The 19,703-nt window shown below is 43.3% G+C and overlaps 1 protein-coding gene across 1 annotated transcript in view; it reads right to left on the reverse strand.

Moving 5' to 3' along the window:
- The window catches only part of PYGL (glycogen phosphorylase L), a 42,713-nt gene that overhangs the window by 3,485 nt on the left and 19,525 nt on the right, over positions 1–19,703 (reverse strand). Inside the window, 12 exon segments of the mRNA XM_047737958.1 lie at positions 9,746–9,953; positions 11,414–11,555; positions 11,661–11,719; positions 11,818–11,965; positions 12,097–12,198; positions 12,924–13,038; positions 13,491–13,654; positions 13,994–14,140; positions 15,044–15,136; positions 15,369–15,512; positions 17,732–17,814; positions 18,310–18,421. Of these exon segments, the coding sequence (XP_047593914.1) occupies positions 9,746–9,953; positions 11,414–11,555; positions 11,661–11,719; positions 11,818–11,965; positions 12,097–12,198; positions 12,924–13,038; positions 13,491–13,654; positions 13,994–14,140; positions 15,044–15,136; positions 15,369–15,512; positions 17,732–17,814; positions 18,310–18,421 (1,517 nt within the window).

Raw genomic sequence — 19,703 nt, forward strand, 5'->3', positions numbered from 1 at the left:
AATACACCCGGGGTATACTGGAGGGAGATTTGTTTACTCATCTCAGAACATATGCTGGAGGGGCAGGGAACTCTAGGAGACTTCTTCAGGAACAAAGGAGCTGGAGCCACTATTTCCCTGCCCTGTCCCCCAGCTTAGCCATGTGGACACCTGTGGGAACAAATGCTATGCCACACTTGCTACTTAACTTGCTAACAGTGTGCCCGGGCCCCTAGGTCATCTGAAGATATGTCCCACCAGTCAGGCCTCTGCTCCAGGTCCCCTCCCACAGCAGACCTGTGCAAACCTGGCTGACACTGCTCACCCTGCCCCTGTGTTCTCCTATGGTCCTGCCCCCTACAATGTGCTCTTGGCGGGAGCCCATCCAAAGTGGGGCCAGGAACCTAGCAGTGTGCAAGCAGCCGCAAAAGGGGCCACCACCACTCCAAAGTGACTCCTGCTCCATGGAGGGAGAGGGGAAGATAACTACATGCAACAATCAGATTGCAGCCCCAGCAATGGGCGAGGGGGCAGAGAGCTGGTCTGTCTACAAGCACTGCCCACCAATAAAAGCTTCTCAGGGCTTGACATAGGGAGAGTGCCCTGCACTTTGGTGGGACTGCAGCTCTGGCAAATGCCTGTTCTGATTCCACTCAAGCCCGAGGCAGCCCCAGCCTGGCACCTGCACAACACAAGAACCAAACTGTGCCCACAACAGGCAAAGAGAACCACTGCAGACAACTGGATTGAAGGGGAAAAAGGGGATCAGCTACAATAGCAGAGTGCATGTGATATGCATAGAAGACACCCTGAAGCGCCAGGTTCTGGTGAACAGGGGACTCTGCACTACAGGGCACTGCTGGACTCTTCTCCATGAGACCACTACTTTTAAGAGCAGGAGATGTAGCTGACTTTCCCAACACACAGAAACAGACACAGAAAGTTAGGCAAAATGGGGGACAGAGGAAATGTCCCAAATGAAGGGACAGGACAAAATCAGAGCATGAGACCTAAACAAAATGGAGATAAGTAATGTAATATGTCTGATAGAGTTTTTACAGTAATGGTCTTAAGATACTCACAGGAACTGAGAAAGGCGCAGGACCTCAATGAGATCCTTAACAAAGGGAGAGAAAATATAAAAATGAACCAGAGATAGAGAACTTAATAACTGAAATTAAAAATACATTAGATAGAATAAATAGTAGACGAGAAGAAGTAGAAGACGGGATTAGCTATCTGGAGGACAGAGTACTGTAAAGTAATTGTGTTGAACACGAGAGGGAAAAAAAAATAATAAATGAAAACAGACATGGAATTCAGCGACACCATCAAGTGTAGTAACATTCACATTATAAGGATTCCAGAAGAAGACTAAGAAAAGGGGGCAGAAATTTTATTTGAAGAAATAACAGCTGAAAACTTTCCAAATCTGGTCAAGGAAACAGAAATCCAGATCTAGGATTCACAGAGATCCCCCAACAAAATCAATCCAAGGAGGTCTACCCCCAAACACACAGTCTAAAATGGCAAAAAGTAGTGATAAAGAGAGAATTTTAAAAGCAGCAAGAGAAAAGAAAATAGTTATATACAAGGGAAACCCCATAAGGCTGTGAGCTGATTTTTCAGCAGAAACTCTGCAGTTTGGAAGAGAGTGGCATGATATATTCAAAGTGCTGAAAGAAAAAAACATGCAGCCAAGAATACTCTGTTATTCAGAGAAGAAGGAGAGAGAAAGAGTTTTCCAGAAAAACAAAAGTTAAAGGAATTCGTGACCACTAAACCAGCCCTACGGGAAATGTTAAAAAGGATTATTTGAGTGGAAAGGAATGATCATAAGTAGGAGTAAGAAAAGTAAGAAGCACAAAAGCAGTAAAAATAAGTATATCTATAAAAATCAGTCAAGGGGGCGCACCCGGGTGGCTCAGTTGGTTAAGCATCTGCCTTTAGCTCAGATCATGATCCCAGGGTCCTGGGATTGAGCCCCATGTTGGGCTCCCTGCTCAGTGGGGAGCCTGCTTCTCCTCCACCACCCGCTCTCTCTGCCCCTTTCCTCTGCTCATGCTCTTTCTCTCTCAAATAAATGAAATATTTTTAAAAAAATCAGTCAAGGGATCTACAAAATCAAAGAATGTGAAATATGATACCACATACCTAAAATGTTGGTGGGGGGGAGTAAAGAATGGGTTCAAACTTAAGCAGCTATCAACTTAATAGACACTGCTATATACATAAGATGTTAAATACAAACCTAATGATAATCACAAATCAAAAACCAGTAATAGATATACAGAAACAAACATAAGAAGAAAACAAGAAAGGAACAGAGAAGAATTACAGAAACAACCATAAAACAAGTAGCAAAATGGCAATATTTACATACCTATCAATAATTATTCTGAATGTAAATGGACTAAACATTCAAATCAAAAGACATAGGGTGATGGAATGGATTAAAAAAATAAGATATAAATAAATATATATAAATAAACAATAATCTATATGCTCTCTACAAGATGCGTACTTTGGACATAAAGACACACATAGATTGAAAGTGAAGAGATGGAGGGGTGTCTGGGTGGTTAAGTTAATTAAGTGCTTGCCTTGGGCTTAGCTCATGATCTCAGGGTTCTGGGATCAACCCCAGCATCCAGCTCCCTGCTCAGTGGGGAATTGCTCCTTCTCCCTCTCCCCTCTCCCCGCTGCCCCCTGCCCATGTTCTCTCTCTTGAAGAAATAAATAAAATCTTAAAAAAAAAAAATCAAGAGATGGAAAAACATTTGTCATGCAATTGGAAGTAAAAAGAAAAGCAGGGTGGCAATAATGATATTGGACAACATGGACTTTAACACAAAGTCTGTAAGAAGAGAAAAAGGAAGACCATATAATCAAGGGAACAAACCAAAGAAGATATAACAATTCTAAATATTTATGCACTCAACATGGGAGTACCCAAATACATAAAGCAGCTATTAACAAACAAAGGAAGTAATCAATAGCAATCCAATACCGGTAGATGACTATAACTCCCCACTTAAATCAATCAAGAGGTCATCCACACGGAAAATAACAAGGAAATAGTAGAGGCTTTGAATGACACATTGGACCAGATGAACCTAACAGATACATTCAGAACACTCCCTCCTAAAACAACAGAATACACATTTTGTTCAAGTACACATGGAACATTCTCTAGATCACATGTTAGGCCACAAACTAAGTCTCAATAAATCAAAAAAGATTAAAGTCATAGCATGCATATTTTCCAACTAAAATGTTTTGAAACTAGAAATCAACCACAAGAAAAAAATCTAGAAAGATCTCCAATACATGGAGGTTAAATAACATGCTACTTAACAATGAAAAGGCCAAACAAGAAATCAAATAGAAAATTTAAAAAAAAAAATACATAGAGGCAAATGAAAATGAAAACAGAGTGGTCCAAAATCTTTGGGATGTAGCAAAAGCTATTCTAAGAGGGAATTTTAAAAAAAGATTATTTATTATTTATTTGTCAGATAGCAGAAGCACAGAGAGCTGCAGGCAGAACAGGTGGAGCAGGCACAGGGAGAAGCAGGCTCCATGCTGAGCAAGGACCCTGATATGGGACTCAATCCCAGGGGATCATGACCTAAGCCGAAGGCAGATGCTTAACCAACTGAGCCACCCAGGGGTCCCCTGAGAGGGAAGTTTAAAGCAATACAGGCCTATCTCAAGAAGCAAGAAACATCTCAAATAAACAAACTAATCTTACACCTAAAGAACTAGAAGAAGAAGAAGACAAACCTAAAACCAGTAGAAAAGGACATAATCAAGATTAGAGCATAAATAAACAATATAGAAACTAAAAAGCCCCAGTAGAACAGATCAATGAAACCAGGATTTGGTTCTTTGAAAACAACGAAATTGATAAACCTTGACTCAGACTCAAAAAAAAAAAAAAAAAAGAGAGAGACTCAAATAAACAAAATCAGAAATGAGTGAAAGAAGCGAAGTAACAACAGACATCACAGAAATACAAAGGGATTATAAGAGAGTATTATGAAAAATTACATGGTAACAAATTGGATAACCTATAAGAAATGGATAAATTCCTAGTAAGATGTAACCTCCCAAAACTGAACCAAAAAGAAATAGAAAGTTTGAAAAGACCAATTACCAGCAAAAATTGAATCAGTAACCAAAAGACTCCCAAAACACAAAAGTCCAGGACAAGATGACTTCACAAGTGAATTCTACATTCATTTAAACAAACATTTAAAGAAGAGTTAATACCTATTCTCAAACCATTCCAAAAGTGGAAGAGGAAGGAAAGCCTCCAAATTAATTTTAGGATACCAGCATTACCCTGATACCAAAACCAGATGAAGATACTACAAGAAAAGAGAACTACAGGGCAATATCTCTAATGAACATAGATGCAAACATCCTCAACAAAATATTAGCAAAATGAGTCTAACACTACATTAAAAAAAATCATTCACATGATCGAGTGGGATTTATTCCTGGGATGCAAGGGTAGCTGAATATTCATAAATTAATCAACATGATACCTCACATAAACAAGAGAAAGGATAAGAACCAAATGGTCACTTCAATAGATGTGGAAAATCATGTGACAAAGTACACCATCCATTCATGATAAAAACACTCAACAAAGTAGGTTTAGAGGGAACTTGCCTCTACATAATGGGAGCCATATATGAAAAACTAATAGCTAACATCATACTCAATGCTGAAAACCTAAGAGCTCTTCCCCTAAAGTCAGGAACAAGATAAGAATGCCCACTCTCACCACTTTTATTCAACATAATACTGGAAGTCCCAGTCACAGCAATCAGACAACAACAACAACAAAAGGCATCCAAACTGGTAAGGAAGAAGTAAAACCTTCACTATTTCCAGAAGACATCATATTATATATAGAAAACCCTAGACTCCGCAGAAAAACTACTAGAACTGACAAATCCAGTAAAATCATGGGATGGAAAAATAAGTATACATAAGTCTTGCATTTTTATACTAATAATGAAGTGGCAGAAGAAGAAATTAAGAATTCCAGGAGGAGAAGCAACATGGCGGAGGAGTAGCAGATTGAAATGACATCAGGTCGCAGGAGTTCAGCTAGATAGTTATCAAATCATTCTGAACACCTACAAACTCAACAAGAGATAGAAGAGAAGAAGAGCAGAAATTCTAGGAACAGAAAATCGATACTTTCTGAAAGGTAGGACGTGCAGAGAAGTGAATCTGAGGAGACGGGAAGATAGACCACAGGAGGAAGGGGCCAGCTCCCAGCAAACGTGGGAGGAGTGGAGCACAAAATTGGAACTTTTGGAAGTCTGCTCCACTGAGGCACATCACTCTAGAGGCTAAACAGGGGTGGAGGCCTCATGGGGACAGTGTGGTCTCAAGACCCTCAGGGTCACAGGAAGACTGGGGGTGTCTGAGTGTGATATCCGAGTGGGGAAGCCGACTACAGGAACAGAGCTGAAGAGTGAGCTCTCAGCTTAGGGTTACCTTAAACCATGATCCGTGACACAGCGGACCACTGTTCTTTGAGCAGGGACCCCACAAGTGGCAGATCCAGGGAGACTCACCAGAGACAAGAATCTGCTGGGTTTGGAGACTCCAAATGGGGCCGTGTGCCAGAGACAGAAACACTCGGTCACAGGCCAAGTGAGCCCAGAGTGCAGCCAGAGACCAGGGAGACCAGACTGATTGACCCCTTTTTTTCTGAGGGTGCACTGAGGAGTGGGGACCCAAGCTCTCGGCTCCTCTGGGCCAGAGACTGGGAGGCCGCCATTTTCATTCCCGTCCTCCAGAGCTCTACGGAAAGCATTCAGGGAACAAAAGCTCCTGAGAGCGAGGCCCCTGGCAAGGGTGATGCAATTCCGCCTCATGCAAAGACATTTGAGAATCACTACAACAGGCCCCTCCCCCAGAAGATCAGCAAGAACAAGACCAAGCTCACTGATCAAGGAGAACAGCGGAACTCCAAAGTTAGGGGAAAGCAATGCATGGAATTCATGGCTTCCTCCCCATGATTCTTTAGTCTTGCAAAGTTAAATTAAAATTTTTTAATTTTATTTTTTTTCTTATTCTAATTTTTTAAACTCTTCCTCTTTCCTCTTTTAACGTTTTTTTTTAACTAGTTTATCTTAACAATACCTTCCAAAAAAATCTTTTTAAGTCATCATTATTATAGTCATATTTTATCCTTCATTGTATTTAACCTTATTTTTTGTATACATATAGGTTTTTTTTTCCTAAAAAACTTTGGGATATAATTTATTCTAATAGATCAAAATATACCCTAAATCTAGCACAGGGCTTTGTTCTAGTCTCCAGCCTGAGCACATTCTCTCCCTCGCCCTTTTTTTCTTCTTTCTTTCTCCAACCAACATATCTTTTTTAGAATTTCTTAAAAATTTTCATCTTTACAGTCATATTCCATCCCTTCATTGTGTTTAGCCTTATTTTTGTATATATATATAAGTTTTTCTTTCTTTAAAACTTTGGGAGGTAGTTTCTTCTAAGAGACCAAAATATACCCAAAATCAAGTAGGTGGCTCTGTTCTATTCACCAGTCTAATCTAATCTAATCTATCTATTTATCTATCTATCTATCTATCTATCTATCTATCTATAGGTATGTGTGTGTGTGTGTGTATATATATATATTTTTTTTTTTTTTCTTTTTACCCCCTTACTTCTCCCCCCTGGTTTAGGTTCTCTTCTTATTTGGTTAGCATACATTTTTCTGGGGTCTTTGCCACCCTTTTAGTACTTTATTCTCTCTTTCATATATTCTTTTTTTTTTAAGATTTTATTTATTTATTTGACAGAGAGAGATCACAAGTAGACAGAGAGGCAGGCAGAGAGAGAGAGGAGGAAGCAGGCTCCCTGCTGAGCAGAGAGCCCGATGCGGGACTCGATCCCAGGACCCCGAGATCATGACCTGAGCCGAAGGCAGCGGCTTAACCCACTGAGCCACCCAGGCGCCCTCTTTCATATATTCTTATCTGGATAAAATGACAAGGTGGAAAAACTCACCACACAAAAAAAAAAAAGAACAAGAGGCAGTACTGACGGCTAGGGACTTAATCAATACAGACATTGGTAATATGTCAGAACTAGAGTTAAGAATGACGATTCTCAAGGAGCTAGCTGGGCTTGAAAAAAGCATGGAGGATATTAGAGAAACCCTGTCTGGAGAAATAAAATCCCTTTCTGGAGAAATAAAAGAACTAAAATCTAACCAAGCTGAAATAAAAAAAAGATATTAATAAAAAAAGGTATTAAGATCAAAAGAGGTGCAATCAAGTATGGAGGTTCTTACTGCTAGGATAAATGAGGCAGAAGAGAGAATTAGTGATACAGAAGACCAAATGACAGAGAATAAAGAAGCTGAGCAAACAACTACTAGACCACATGGGGTGAATTCGAGAGATAAGTGATACCATAAGACAAAACAATATTAGAATAATTGGGATTCCAGAAGAAGAAGAAGAGAGAGAGAGGGACAGAAGGTATACTGGAGCAAATTAGTAGAGAATTTAGTAGAGAATTTCCCTAATGTGGCAAAAAGAGCAAGCATCAAAATCCAGGAGGCACAGAGAACCCCCCCTCAAAATCAATAAAAATAGGTCCACACCCCATCATCTAATAGTAAAACTTACTAGTCTTAGTGACAAAGAAAATCCTGAAAGCAGCCCAGGACAAGAAGTCTGAAACATATAATGTTAAAAATATTAGATTAGCAGCAGACTTATCCACAGAGACCTGGAGCTGGCATGATATATTCAGAGCACTAAATGAGAAAAACATGCAGCCAAGAATACTATATCCAGCTAGGCTATCATTGAAAATAGGAGGAGAGATAAAAAGCTTCCAGGACAAACAAAAATTAAAAGAATTTGCAAACACCAAACCAGCCCTACAGGAAATATTAAAAGGGTTCCTCTAAGCAAAGAGAGAGCTCAAAAGTAGTAAGCCAGAAAGGAACAGAGACAATATACAGTAACAGTCACCTTACAGGCAATACAATGGCACTAAATTCATACCTTTCTATAGTCACCCTGAATGTAAGTAGGCTAAATGCCCAATCAAAAGACACAGGGTATCAGAATGGATTAAAAAAAAATCGATATGCTCTCTACAAGAAACTCATTTTAGACCCAAAGACACCCCCAGATTTAAAGTGAGGGGGTGTCCTTATATCAGATCAATTAGATTTTAAGCCAAAGACTATAATAAGAGATGAGGAAGGACACTATATCATACTCAAAGGGTCTGTCCAACAAGATCTAACAATTTTAAATATCTATACCACTTTCTTACACCATACACAAAAAAAGGACTCAAAATAGATTAGAGAGCTAAATGTGAGACCCGAAACCATAAAAGTCCTAGAAGAGAGCACAGGCAGTAATTTTTCTGACATGTGCCAGAGCAACATTCTTCTGTTTGTATCTCCTGAGGGAAGGGCAACAAAAGCGAAAATAAACTTTTTGTTTTATTTTTGTTTATTTGACTACATCAAAATAAAAAGCTTCTGTAAAGCAAAGGAAACAATCAACAGAACTAAAAGACAACAGACTGGATGGGAGAGGATACGTGCAAATGACTTACCTGAGAAAGAGTTAGTATTGAAAATATGCAAAGACCTATACAACTCGGCACCCAAAAGAAAAATGATCCAGTTGAGTATGGGAAGAAGACACAAAGAGATATTTTTCCAAAGAAGACATCTAGGTGGCTGACAGACTCATGAAAAGATGCTCAACATCACTCATCATCAGGGAAATGCAAATTAAAACCACAATGAGGTATTGCCTCACACCTATCAAAATGGCTAAAATCAAAAATGTAAGAAACAAGTGTTGGTGAGCATGTAGAGAAAAGGAACACTTGTGCACTGCTGGTGGGAATGCAAACTGGTGCAGCCACCATGGAAAACAGCAGGGAGGTGTCTCAAAAAATTAAAAATAGAACTACCATATGATCCGATTCTACCACTGGGTATTTACCCAAGAATACAAAAACCCTAACTCAAAGGGATACATACACCTCTATGTTTATTGCAGTATTATTTACAACAGCCAAATTATGGAAACAACCCAAGTGTCCACTGAAAGATGAATGGATAAAGAAGTGGTATACATATATAATGGAATATTATTCGGTCACAAAAAGAATGAAATCTTGCCCTTTGCAACATGGATGGATCTAGAGAATGTAATGCTAAGTGAAATAAGTGAGTCAGAGAAAGACAAATACCATATGATTTCACTTATATATAAAACTTAAAGAAACAAATGAATGAAGAAAAAAAGAAAAACCAAAAAAACAGACCCTTAGACTCTTAAGTATAGGGGACAAACTAAGAGTTACCAGAGGGAAGATGGGCTAGGGGTGGGGCAATGGGTTAAACAGGTGATGCGGATTAAGGCATGCACTTGCCACAATGAGCACAGGTGACATAATGAATTGCTGAAATACTATATTGTACACCTGAAACTAATGTAACCAACTACACCCACCAATAACAAATAGCAAGAACCCGATGCACCTGTGCCCAAGCTCCTTTCACGTTCACTTGCAGGGCTTAATAAAACTCAGTTGTGAGGAGGCTGCCCAGGTGTGTGGGAGAGGTTCTGTGGCCGTGTTTCCTGTGACTCCACCTCAAAGGGATACCTAGGTAGGCAGGAACCCTCCTAGGGGTGGGGGGCACTTGCCCAATAAGAAGGAGCTGCTCCCTTACCCTTTCTTGTCCAAAGCGGCCACATCATCTACTCTCATGCCAAAGATGAACAGGTTCTCTTCCCCAGCTTCCTCTGCCATTTCCACGTTGGCCCCATCCATGGTCCCAATGGTCAGGGCCCCGTTCAGCATGAATTTCATATTGCCTGTCCCTGAGGCTTCAGTGCCTGCAGTGGAGATCTGCTCCGACAGGTCTGTGGCTGGGATGACTGCAAGGAAGGTATAATAAAGTCAGTGATCCTGTTTCTCTAGACCTGCTTGCACTGGATCTGAGTATTTTTCCAGCTGGCCTGTTTTGATCATTAAAATAGTCCATGTACATCAAGATAAACATTCATATGGCATGGAAGGATGGATCTTACTCTTCCCCTTGACTGAGGCAACTGCTTTTGTCCATTTTTGATGTGCTACCTGGGCGGTGATGGCTGCAGTGCTAAATAATTATGTGCTTCTACTATTCTGTCTTGGTCTGTAAACTCTAGAGAGCACCTATTACTCTCCCCTATAAAAGCTGACACTTTGTTTCTCTTCTTCCCTCTCTTCCTTCCAGTTTTTTTGTTTGTTTGTTTTTTCTGCTTGATAACTTTGTAAAATATATTGAAACTTCTCTTTCTTGATCTTTAAAATTCAGTCTCTCCTGACCCTTCTGTTATGTTCTGAGCAAAATGGATTGTCTGCATTCTTTCCACTTCCCACCTCCTCTCTCCCTCCCTCTTTCAAGGCAGGGAAATGTGCAGGGAAATGTGCTGGGTGCACCTGAGGTGTGCCTGGGGCAAGACACCAAGCCTCTGACCTTTCAGCCTAATTTACACACAAATTAGTGCTGCCAGAAGGCCTGCTTCCCCCTCTTTGACTTCAAAGGTCAGAACCAATTCTGTTTTACTTTGATGCCTTATTTGTAGATTAGATATATTTTCATTGACATCAGTAGGAACCTGGCTCTTTTCTTTTTCTGCATACAGTCTTAAACAGTAACATCAGAGGACCCAAAAATACCTCAAAAAGAGAAAGGCCTGTTTTCAATTTGGGACTTGGGTGAATGCACAGTTGGCATCTGCCTGTGGACTGTGCTTTGTAAGCACATGATGCAAATAAGCAAAGAGAGCAGTAGAGAAAGGGATGTTGGCTTTCTGCCAGTCTAACTCTCCCCACGTGGGAACTCCATGCATGCTCAGTGCCCATCTGAGCACATCTAAGCCTCATGCTTGGCAGCCTGACATCTGTCCTCATTCCCTGTTGCCACGTGAACAAATGACAGCCCTTCTTCCTTTCATGAAGTGACCAGAGGAATATCAGGGACTGGGGAATTGGCGTTCTGTCGTAAAACTGGAGCTGGGAATGGAAGCCCTTTCCTTTCCTTTCCCTCGTATAGCACTGTCTGCACTTTGCCCAGACATCAGGGCCCCCTCCTCCAGCACCCAGCTCTGGCTAGCTAGCTGGCAGAAAAATGCACTTGCAAAGGTAATGGGTGATACTGACTTCAGAGACCACAATCTCATTGTCAGTCACATCAACTTAAAGACTCTTAGCCTAGGCCCTTATGGTGCCCAAGAGTGATGCTTTCGATCTTAAGTTACTGACCCCCTGAACCCAGATATGTCATTTTTCCCTACCATGTATTTCCTGAGAATTTGCCCTGCCCTTGCATGATTTGGGAAGGGGATACTACCTTTTTCAGCAAGAGACACTCTGTAGTTCTCCAAGAAGATGACTTTCAGCTTGCTTCCAACCACAGGGTCATTGTTCACCACATCTGCCACGGAGGTGATGAGCTTTATGATCATTTTGGCCATGTGATATCCTGGGGCAGCCTTGGGGAAGGATGTCAAACACATGGTCGGGAGGCAGCCGTGACGAAGTGGACAAATGGCATGAGATCAGGGACCCTGCAGCCCCAATGAAGAGAATCAACTTACTTTGCCGCCGATTATGACTGTTCTGGGCACGAATAACTTCCTGGGGTCCTTCTTAATGCCTGGAAAAGATTTAGGAGTTGGTGGGCGGGAGGCAGGCGCGGGCCGGGGCGGCGAGGCTCCCGCCTGAAGGGGGCGCTGTGGCCGCGCGCCGACTCACGGTTGTACATGGTGACCACATGCAGGCAGTTCAGGAGCTGTCGCTTGTACTCGTGGATCCGCTTCACGTGTACGTCGAACATGGACGAGGGGTTGATCTTCACTTTGTACTCCTTCTCCAGGAACTGGGAAAATTTCAGCTTGTTCTCCTGTGGAGACAGGGCGCCGCGCGGGAGCCCGTTTGCTTCGGGCGCATCAGCCGGGCGGAGGGCGGGGGCTCACGCACCCCAGGACTCGTGCCCCCCCCACACACCGGGGAATCCGCGCCGGGAAGCCTCACCTGCTTCGCGTTGGCTATTTCTCGGAGGAAGACGTCATCACCCAGGAAGCCTCGCAGCTTCGTCAGCTGGCTCAAGTCTTTCACGTAGTCTTCCCCGATTTTCTTTCAGTTTAGAGAAGAGGGGATCTGAGTCAGGGACGGCAGCCTGCCCACACGAGCAGTCTGTGTCCGTCTGCGGCGGGTGCCTACAACAGGGTGGCCGACCTACCACACCGTGTGGGAAGAACCCTTTGCTAGTCTTCGAAATGCAGTTTCAGTGGCAGCGAGCGTTAAAAACAGGAGCCCTACCTAAAGGGGGTAACGCAGAACCCAGGTTCCACCAGCTGTTATTATGACCTTCGCTTACTAAATAGGGTCACCGTCTTCCATCTGTTGTGTCACTGAAGTACTGTTAGCCAGCCACGTAATTTTGTGAACCCCCTGGTTAGAAATTAAGAATTTCGGGACACCTGGGTGGCTCAGTTGTTAAGCATCTGCCTTCCGCTCAGGTCATGATCCCAGGGTCCTGGGATGGAGCCCCACATCGGGCTCTGCGTGAAACCTGCTTCTTCCTCTCCTACTCCCCCTGCTTGTGCTCCCTCTCTTGCTGTGTGTCTTTCTGTGACATAAATAATAAATGAAATCTTAAAAAAAATAATAAAAATAAAAATTAAGACTTTCGACAGGCCTACAGCAGAGAATTGGATCAAACAGGGAGCTCTATGGGACAGCACCCTTCACCTGCTGAGGGCTGGCCCCGCTGTCTGTTGCAGACCAGACTCACAAGTCAAAAGGGCCTTCGACCACCTCTCACCCTGCAGTCAGGCCTCCCCTGCCTTCCTCCTTACCTCTGCTATTAACTCTGCGAGCCCTGGGTTGCAGAGTAAGAGCCAGCGCCTCGGAGTGATCCCATTGGTTTTATTCTGAAATTTGTCTGGTTCTAACTCACTGAAGTCCTTGAATCTGGAGTTGGAAGAGACACGTCACTGAATTTGTCTGAAAGAGCAGGCTCCTGTTACATTCAAGAAGCCAAGTGTAGGCTTAGAGAGATTAAAGGTGGAGGGAGAGGCTGGCAGCAGCTAGTGCTGTCATTCTAAACAGAGATTCATTTGCAATTCAACATTATAAGAAAAATTCCAAATCAAGTCACCTCTATACGATTTCCTGGCACTGACATATATACCAGACTTTTCAGCAGAATAGGTTTTTTCTCCGCCTTCGCTCCTACATCTAGAATTAGGATGGTTCAGAGAAGAAGGCATTTTCTTTTTAAAAAGAAGGTTACTTTGTATAGGAGAAAATAATTCTGCGCATTTTGACAGGGCCTTTCTTCCCCAAATGCAACCCTGCCTTTACTAGCATCAGTACATTCATGGAGCAATGTTCGACCCACCACCTCAGGAATGGAGACTCACACTTGGGTCTTCACAATGTCTGAGTGGATTTTAGCTACGCCATTCACAGCATGGGAGCCCACAATGCAGAGATGGGCCATGTTGATCCTTTTGCCTCCTTCCTCTTCTATCAGAGACATCCTTCTCAGACGGTCGACATCTTTAGGAAACAAGGCCGCAATTTTCTGGCCAAGGGAAGAGAAAGGCCTTGCTGGCCACTCAGGTTTAAAGCAGTGTTGAGATAACGTCATTCACTTCCCCAGCAAAATCTTTGATGGAGCAAATATGGAATTTCACTCCCACAGAGAGGGCGTGGGTTCACCCCGGGGAGATGCCATCCTCTAATTTTAGTATTTTCTAAAAGGTGTCTTTAACAGTGCCCCACCAAGTCTTGAATACTTTTAATGTATCTATGTCTGAAAGATGTTTGGGCCTCCAGTTTGGTGAGAGGAAACATGGTAGCCGCCCTTAACATCTCCAGACTTCATTCTCAAAAGGGATACGAATTTCTCAAAATGACTTACATCTAAATGCTTCTGATTTATCTCGTAAATGATCTGCAAATGTCGAGGAAGCAACTTTTCCACCAGCTCTACAGGCCAGCGCTCCAGGGCCTCTGGGAGCACCGTGTGGTTGGTGTATGCAAAGGTCTTCTTGGTGATCTCCCAGGCCTGAGGGAAGGGAAAGGAGTTAGCTGCTTCCCTGTGCAAGAAGCCTGCCTAGCAGGTGACACCCCATCACACAGGACCACACACTCCCTCAGCTCCTGCCAGTCTGCAACAGCACAGCTCATCCACACAGTCAGACACACTCAATTCAACCAGGGTCCGAATCATCCAGAGACTGGGAATATGGTTTTCTCTTTTGGGTGGGTGGGGGGGGAAGCAGCCATGTGTAAAACTGTTTGATAAAACTGAAGACAACATACTCATAAGTCTTCTCTACAGTCCTAACTTGCCATTTATTAAAAGCAAAATCTGAGTGGGTGCCTGGGCTCAGCGGGTTAAGCCTCTGCCTTTGGCTCAGGTCATGGTCTCAGGGTCCTGGGATCAAGCCCTGCATCAGGCTCTCTGCTCAGCAGGGAGCCTGCTTCCCCCTCTCTCTCTGCCTACTTGTGATCTCTCTCTCTCTCTCTCTGTGTAAAATAAATAAATAAAATCTTAAAAAAAAAAAAACCAGAAATCTGAGCAACACAAACAAGGAATGTTCTGAGAAAGTAAGGAGTATGTTTAAAATTTTGATTTGCAAACTGGTGGGGACACTTATAATTAGCTGTGTTCTGAGGTTGGAGAATTTAATTTAGAATCCTTTAAGATTCACACAAAAAAATCCTTTTAGACCCAGTCCATCTGAGCTAGGTACCATTAGCAATGTATTTACTTTCTTAGTCTTCCTCCCCGTAAAGCAGTAAGGACAGAGAAATGTTAGCACTGGGCAGACTTTAACTTTGCTCAGGTTACGCAAAGTTAGCAACAGTAACTTATTTTGAAAAACTGTAAAGGAGCTTTTGGGAAAATCTCTGAACCATAGATATACTATTTAATTAAAGGAAAAGGAAGCCAAACTATCCAGACCTTGGACCAGGGCAGTTTTTCAATATCCACAAAAATCCTCATCAGCTCAGGGATGGCGAGTGCAGGGTGCGTGTCATTCAGCTGGATGGCAACCTGTATGAGGAAAAGGCATCATCGAGCAGGGGACGGATGGCCTGGGATAAGGTCTTTCTTACCCTCATGCGCACCTGCACAAAGCACCAAACAGAATGCCCACCCTGAGCGAGGCGCTTTAAGCATACCACACCTACTCAACTTTTTTTTAGCCCTGAGAAAAAGGAGTACATCTGATAGGAAGTCCTGCTCCCTCACTGTCTCTGTCCGTGTTTGCAGACTGAATACTCGCCTGGTCTGGAAAGGCATCGAACGCAGTTTTGGCGCTGTCCGTGGAGCCAAACTTGGAGGCTTTGAAACGTCTAATGACATCTTGCAAGGTCGCGGCCACCACAAAATACTCCTGCTTCAACCTCAGCTCCTTCCCTTCGAAAAACTTCAAGCCAGAGAGACAGAGTAAGAGTGATTCACACTGCGGCGTGGCCAAAATATGCCAGGGATCTCCTGCCCAGAGAACTTCAAGACGAAAGCTCACAGAACATCTGGCGGAAGAGGACAGGTTGAAGGCCAAGCATCAGACTTTGCTCTTTCCTGAAGTGTAAAGGGCTTTAAAGAAGGCATACAGATACAGGATAAAGGGAATGGAGACAAGACAACAGCAACAACCTTTCTGAAGCTGAAAAATAGATGCATGAGTGGTAATTGGGCCAGAAGACCCAGAAAAACCGGATCCTGACCTGCTAGAAAAGAAGGGCCAAAGAGCAACTACATTTATGCTCCAAAGCCCTAAAGGATCAGGACTTAGCAGCACTGGTGCCTATGGAAGTAGGGGAAAAGATGTGGTGAAAGGTTAGTTGTGAGCCTAACTAAGCAGGAGTTGGCCTCAGACTTCACCCCCCAGATCCCCCCAGCTGAGCAATCTTTTCCCCCAACGCAGGCAGAAGCCTGATGTGTATTCTCTGGAGATGGTAACACAGGGGTGTCTGGGCTGGAGGGAGACAGGAAGCCGAAAGCAGGGGTACTGCTCTGTACTGAAAATGGGGGGAAGGGATTTATAGGGAAGTTTATGTGCTGAATTGTTGAGACTCTGAGCCTCCTTCTCCCAACCAAATTTGAGAACTCAGGCAGTAGTTATCACTTCTGCCAGGAAGGAAGCTGCGAGAGGCTTCTCTCGGAGGTGAGAAAGGTTACAGCAAACAGTCCTGCACAGTGGGGACCTCAGGCGAGACCATGGAGGGTACGTCCGAGAATGCATGACCACATCTTTGAGGAACTTGGGGGAGAACATCTAAGATTCTGCACTTTTCTTATAGGTGATCAGAAGACTTTAAGGAGCTTTAAGCAAGGCAAAAATAACTAGCTGCAGAGGGCTAACAGTTGCAAGATTCCTGGAAGAGGGACTCATGCCTGGAGGAGGGCTATGGCCAAGTTGGGGAGAGTGAACAAACAAATTTGTTTTGTAATTACGGTACAAAACTGATTTATCAACTTGTACTTAAAAACAGGTATGACCCTGACAGCTACCTTTTACTCAAAGAATTCAGTTAACTTTGCACCCCATGCTAACCTTGTGTACCCCGTGAATTGCTGTAGATAGTTATTTCCACGAAAAGTTAGGTTGGTCCTTACTGAGGACAGGAGGATGAATTTCAAGCCCTTTCCAGTTAAATACTTTTGCAGGCTGGGTTAGGCTAGGCAGTGCTTGGAAGGATTCTTACTTTAACTGACCACGAAACAACAAGACTTTTAGCTTTTGGATCAGAGACTTTCCTGACCTGTACTGAAGTCACCATGTCCCTCTCAAAGGACAAAATAACATAGAGCATTAAGTTTCTGAAAATGCTGCAACAAACTTCATCCGCTATTGAGACAACGGTTTACAACAAAGTGGACACCCAGTCTTAAGGACCATTTTTGTCCTCATCTCCCAATCCTTGCTTGGTGACATCTTTGCAGAGCAGATTACTAATCTGGTTGTTTTTGAGACTTATTATTAAAAGAACAATCATTACAGCGTCAAGAAGGTAATTTTACCCACATATAAGATAGAGCTAAGTATATTTAAACGAACTTAGAATCCCTGGCGTTCATCTGTGATACAGTTCCAAGTTAAATTATTATTTTTTTTTAATTTTAGCTAAATTATTTTTAGTGTAAAATTAGGAATAATCACTCATGAGAAAAAATTTCAAGAGATGAATAAGTGGCATAAGAAACAAGTGTTTGCTCCCGGGTCTGCTCTGAGGTCCAGACCCCAACTCGCCTGAAGGCAGAAGGCTGGGAAGAGCCTGTCAGCGAGGGGAAGAGGCCAGACAGGAAACTTCCAGGGGTTTCTGACTCTGTGGAAGAAACTTCTGTTTGGAAACAGTAACTCATCAGTGCTCCACTTCATCTTTTATATTTCGGTTTTGTTTTGAAATTTGTGAGGTCACCGGTGAAAGGCAAAATACCAATTCTGACTTCATGTCTTTTACAAATATGTTTTCCTTACTTGGGGGCAGGGGAAATCAAGACAACTCAGGAAGAGATATGGAGATTATTGTACACTGAAGACCAAAAAATCAGTACTGAAGATGTGCTGTATGGGCTATGGAAAAGTGCCTGTGAAACAGGCTGCTTCTGTTTCCGCTGCAAGAGCAAAGCTTCACCACTCACATTATCATTGGGATAGAGGACCCGGGAGATGTTCTCGGCCAGATTTCGGTCCAGCACAGCCTGAATGTAGTCTCCAACGTTAACTGAGGGGAAGGTTAGAAAAATGAGTAAGTAGACAAGCCAGCCACTGTTATCAAAGCCCCTTGACCTCACCTGATGCTTGCTGCTTGCCAGGTGAATGTGGGGATTCCTACAACTCCTGAAAATCCAAAAGGATTTTCACAACCGTCCATGCTGTGATCCTCATGAGGGTCTGGGAGGGCCAGACAGAGGACTGCTTTTAAAATGTCCTCTATGCGCGCTCCGTAAAATGTCTGCTCACTGGAAAGTTCTGATCAGAAACTCAAGGCTTTTCTCTCAAGCTCAATTTGATACTAGCTAGCGATCAGAAAGATCACACACACACACACACACACACACACACACACACACACACACTGACACAGAGACCATTTATGTCCCGGTCCCCAAGATCCTTGTTGTGTGTCCTCTTTCAGAGCTGGTACTGATCTGGTTGCCTCTGAGATCAAAAAGATTAAACACACACACACCTCCATGAGAGCCCAGGCTGTACTCACAGTCTCTGAGGTTAAAGTCATTGGGCGCCCGAGCGGACCAGAGTCGCATGGTGTTGACGGTGTTATTCATATACCCAGGCACTGGGGTGTCATATGGCAGAGCCAGGACCACCTGTGGGGTTAAACCAAAGCAGCTGCTCAGTTTCCCATGTGTGGTGACGCAGGCTGAACAGTGGGCTGGGACACAGCAAGGGATTCTGTTCTTGACTCCATTACAGACTCAGACTGTGGGACGCCTAAACCAAGATGGAAGGTCCTAGGTCTGGGGGTGGGGAGGTTCTGATGGGCCATGTGGAGCCTGTCCCTTGTCCTGATCTGGATGCCACTCTTTCATGTTTCATATAAGCCACTGTTCTGAGAATAATAAAATATGACATGCCAAGTGACAAATGTAAAACTGTTGCCATTACAAAATAGTAATCAGGGTAAGTTTAGTGTAGGTAATGCAGTGATCTGATTTCAAATACGGTGAAAATGAATGGAACGAAAATATATGAAGATAGATTATAGAGGATGTTGGAAGTGCTATGGGAGATTTTTCAAAGTTGCATGAAGAAGAGTTATTTTAGTGGTCTGACAAATCAGCTGATAATTAGTTGAGATGGGTTTAAGAGGTGAGCTTCAGAAACTCTAGCTCAGTCTTTGTGACAGTCATGGAGACAGAGAAGAACAGGAAGATAACTGTGTTGCCTGTGAATTTAAAATTTATGTGGGAAAAGACTCACTTGTATTCCCTGCCTCATCAGTCAAGGTCGAAGGAAGGGGAATGACAGACAGCTTGTACTGGAGGGTGCCAGAGATCAATTCGTGCAATCCACTCATTTTAGACATGAGAGGAATGAGGTGGAGAGAGAAGTGACTTACCCACAGTCACAGTCAGTGGCAGGGTTGAAACCTACACTGATGTCTTTAATGTGGTTTGCTGAATTATGAGCGAATAAAGATTATAGCCTGGGTCAATCAATCACATATATTCAGTCATGCTTCCATGAGTACCATGACCTCAAAGTAATCACCCTTCTTTAAATACCTCTGACTGGGAAATAAAGGTCTCTGGAGATTTTTAAAGCACGTTGTGATCCATCAGGAAAAGGCGTTTGCAGAGTGGGAGTGAGTCTGGGTGTAAACATGATTTGTCCTTCTGATCCTTGAAGTGTAACTGAGGAAGCTGGGGAGACCCAGAGCTTGGATGTCCCTTTAGAGAACGTCTGGCAGAACTTGCCACCTGGGAATTCGAGTACCGCTGAGTCGAGGCTGTGCTTTCTTAGGGAGGCTCCCAGTGTGGTGGGATCTTGAGAGCTAGGACTTTTCTCATTAGCAGTCTTCAATCTCAGGCCCCATCAGTGGGGCTGCTCGCTCTGGGTTCCAGGGCCCACGGAGGCTCTTCCTGACAC

This window comes from Lutra lutra, chromosome 7 (genome assembly GCF_902655055.1).
Source record: "Lutra lutra chromosome 7, mLutLut1.2, whole genome shotgun sequence".
In the NCBI taxonomy this organism is placed as follows: domain Eukaryota; kingdom Metazoa; phylum Chordata; class Mammalia; order Carnivora; family Mustelidae; genus Lutra; species Lutra lutra.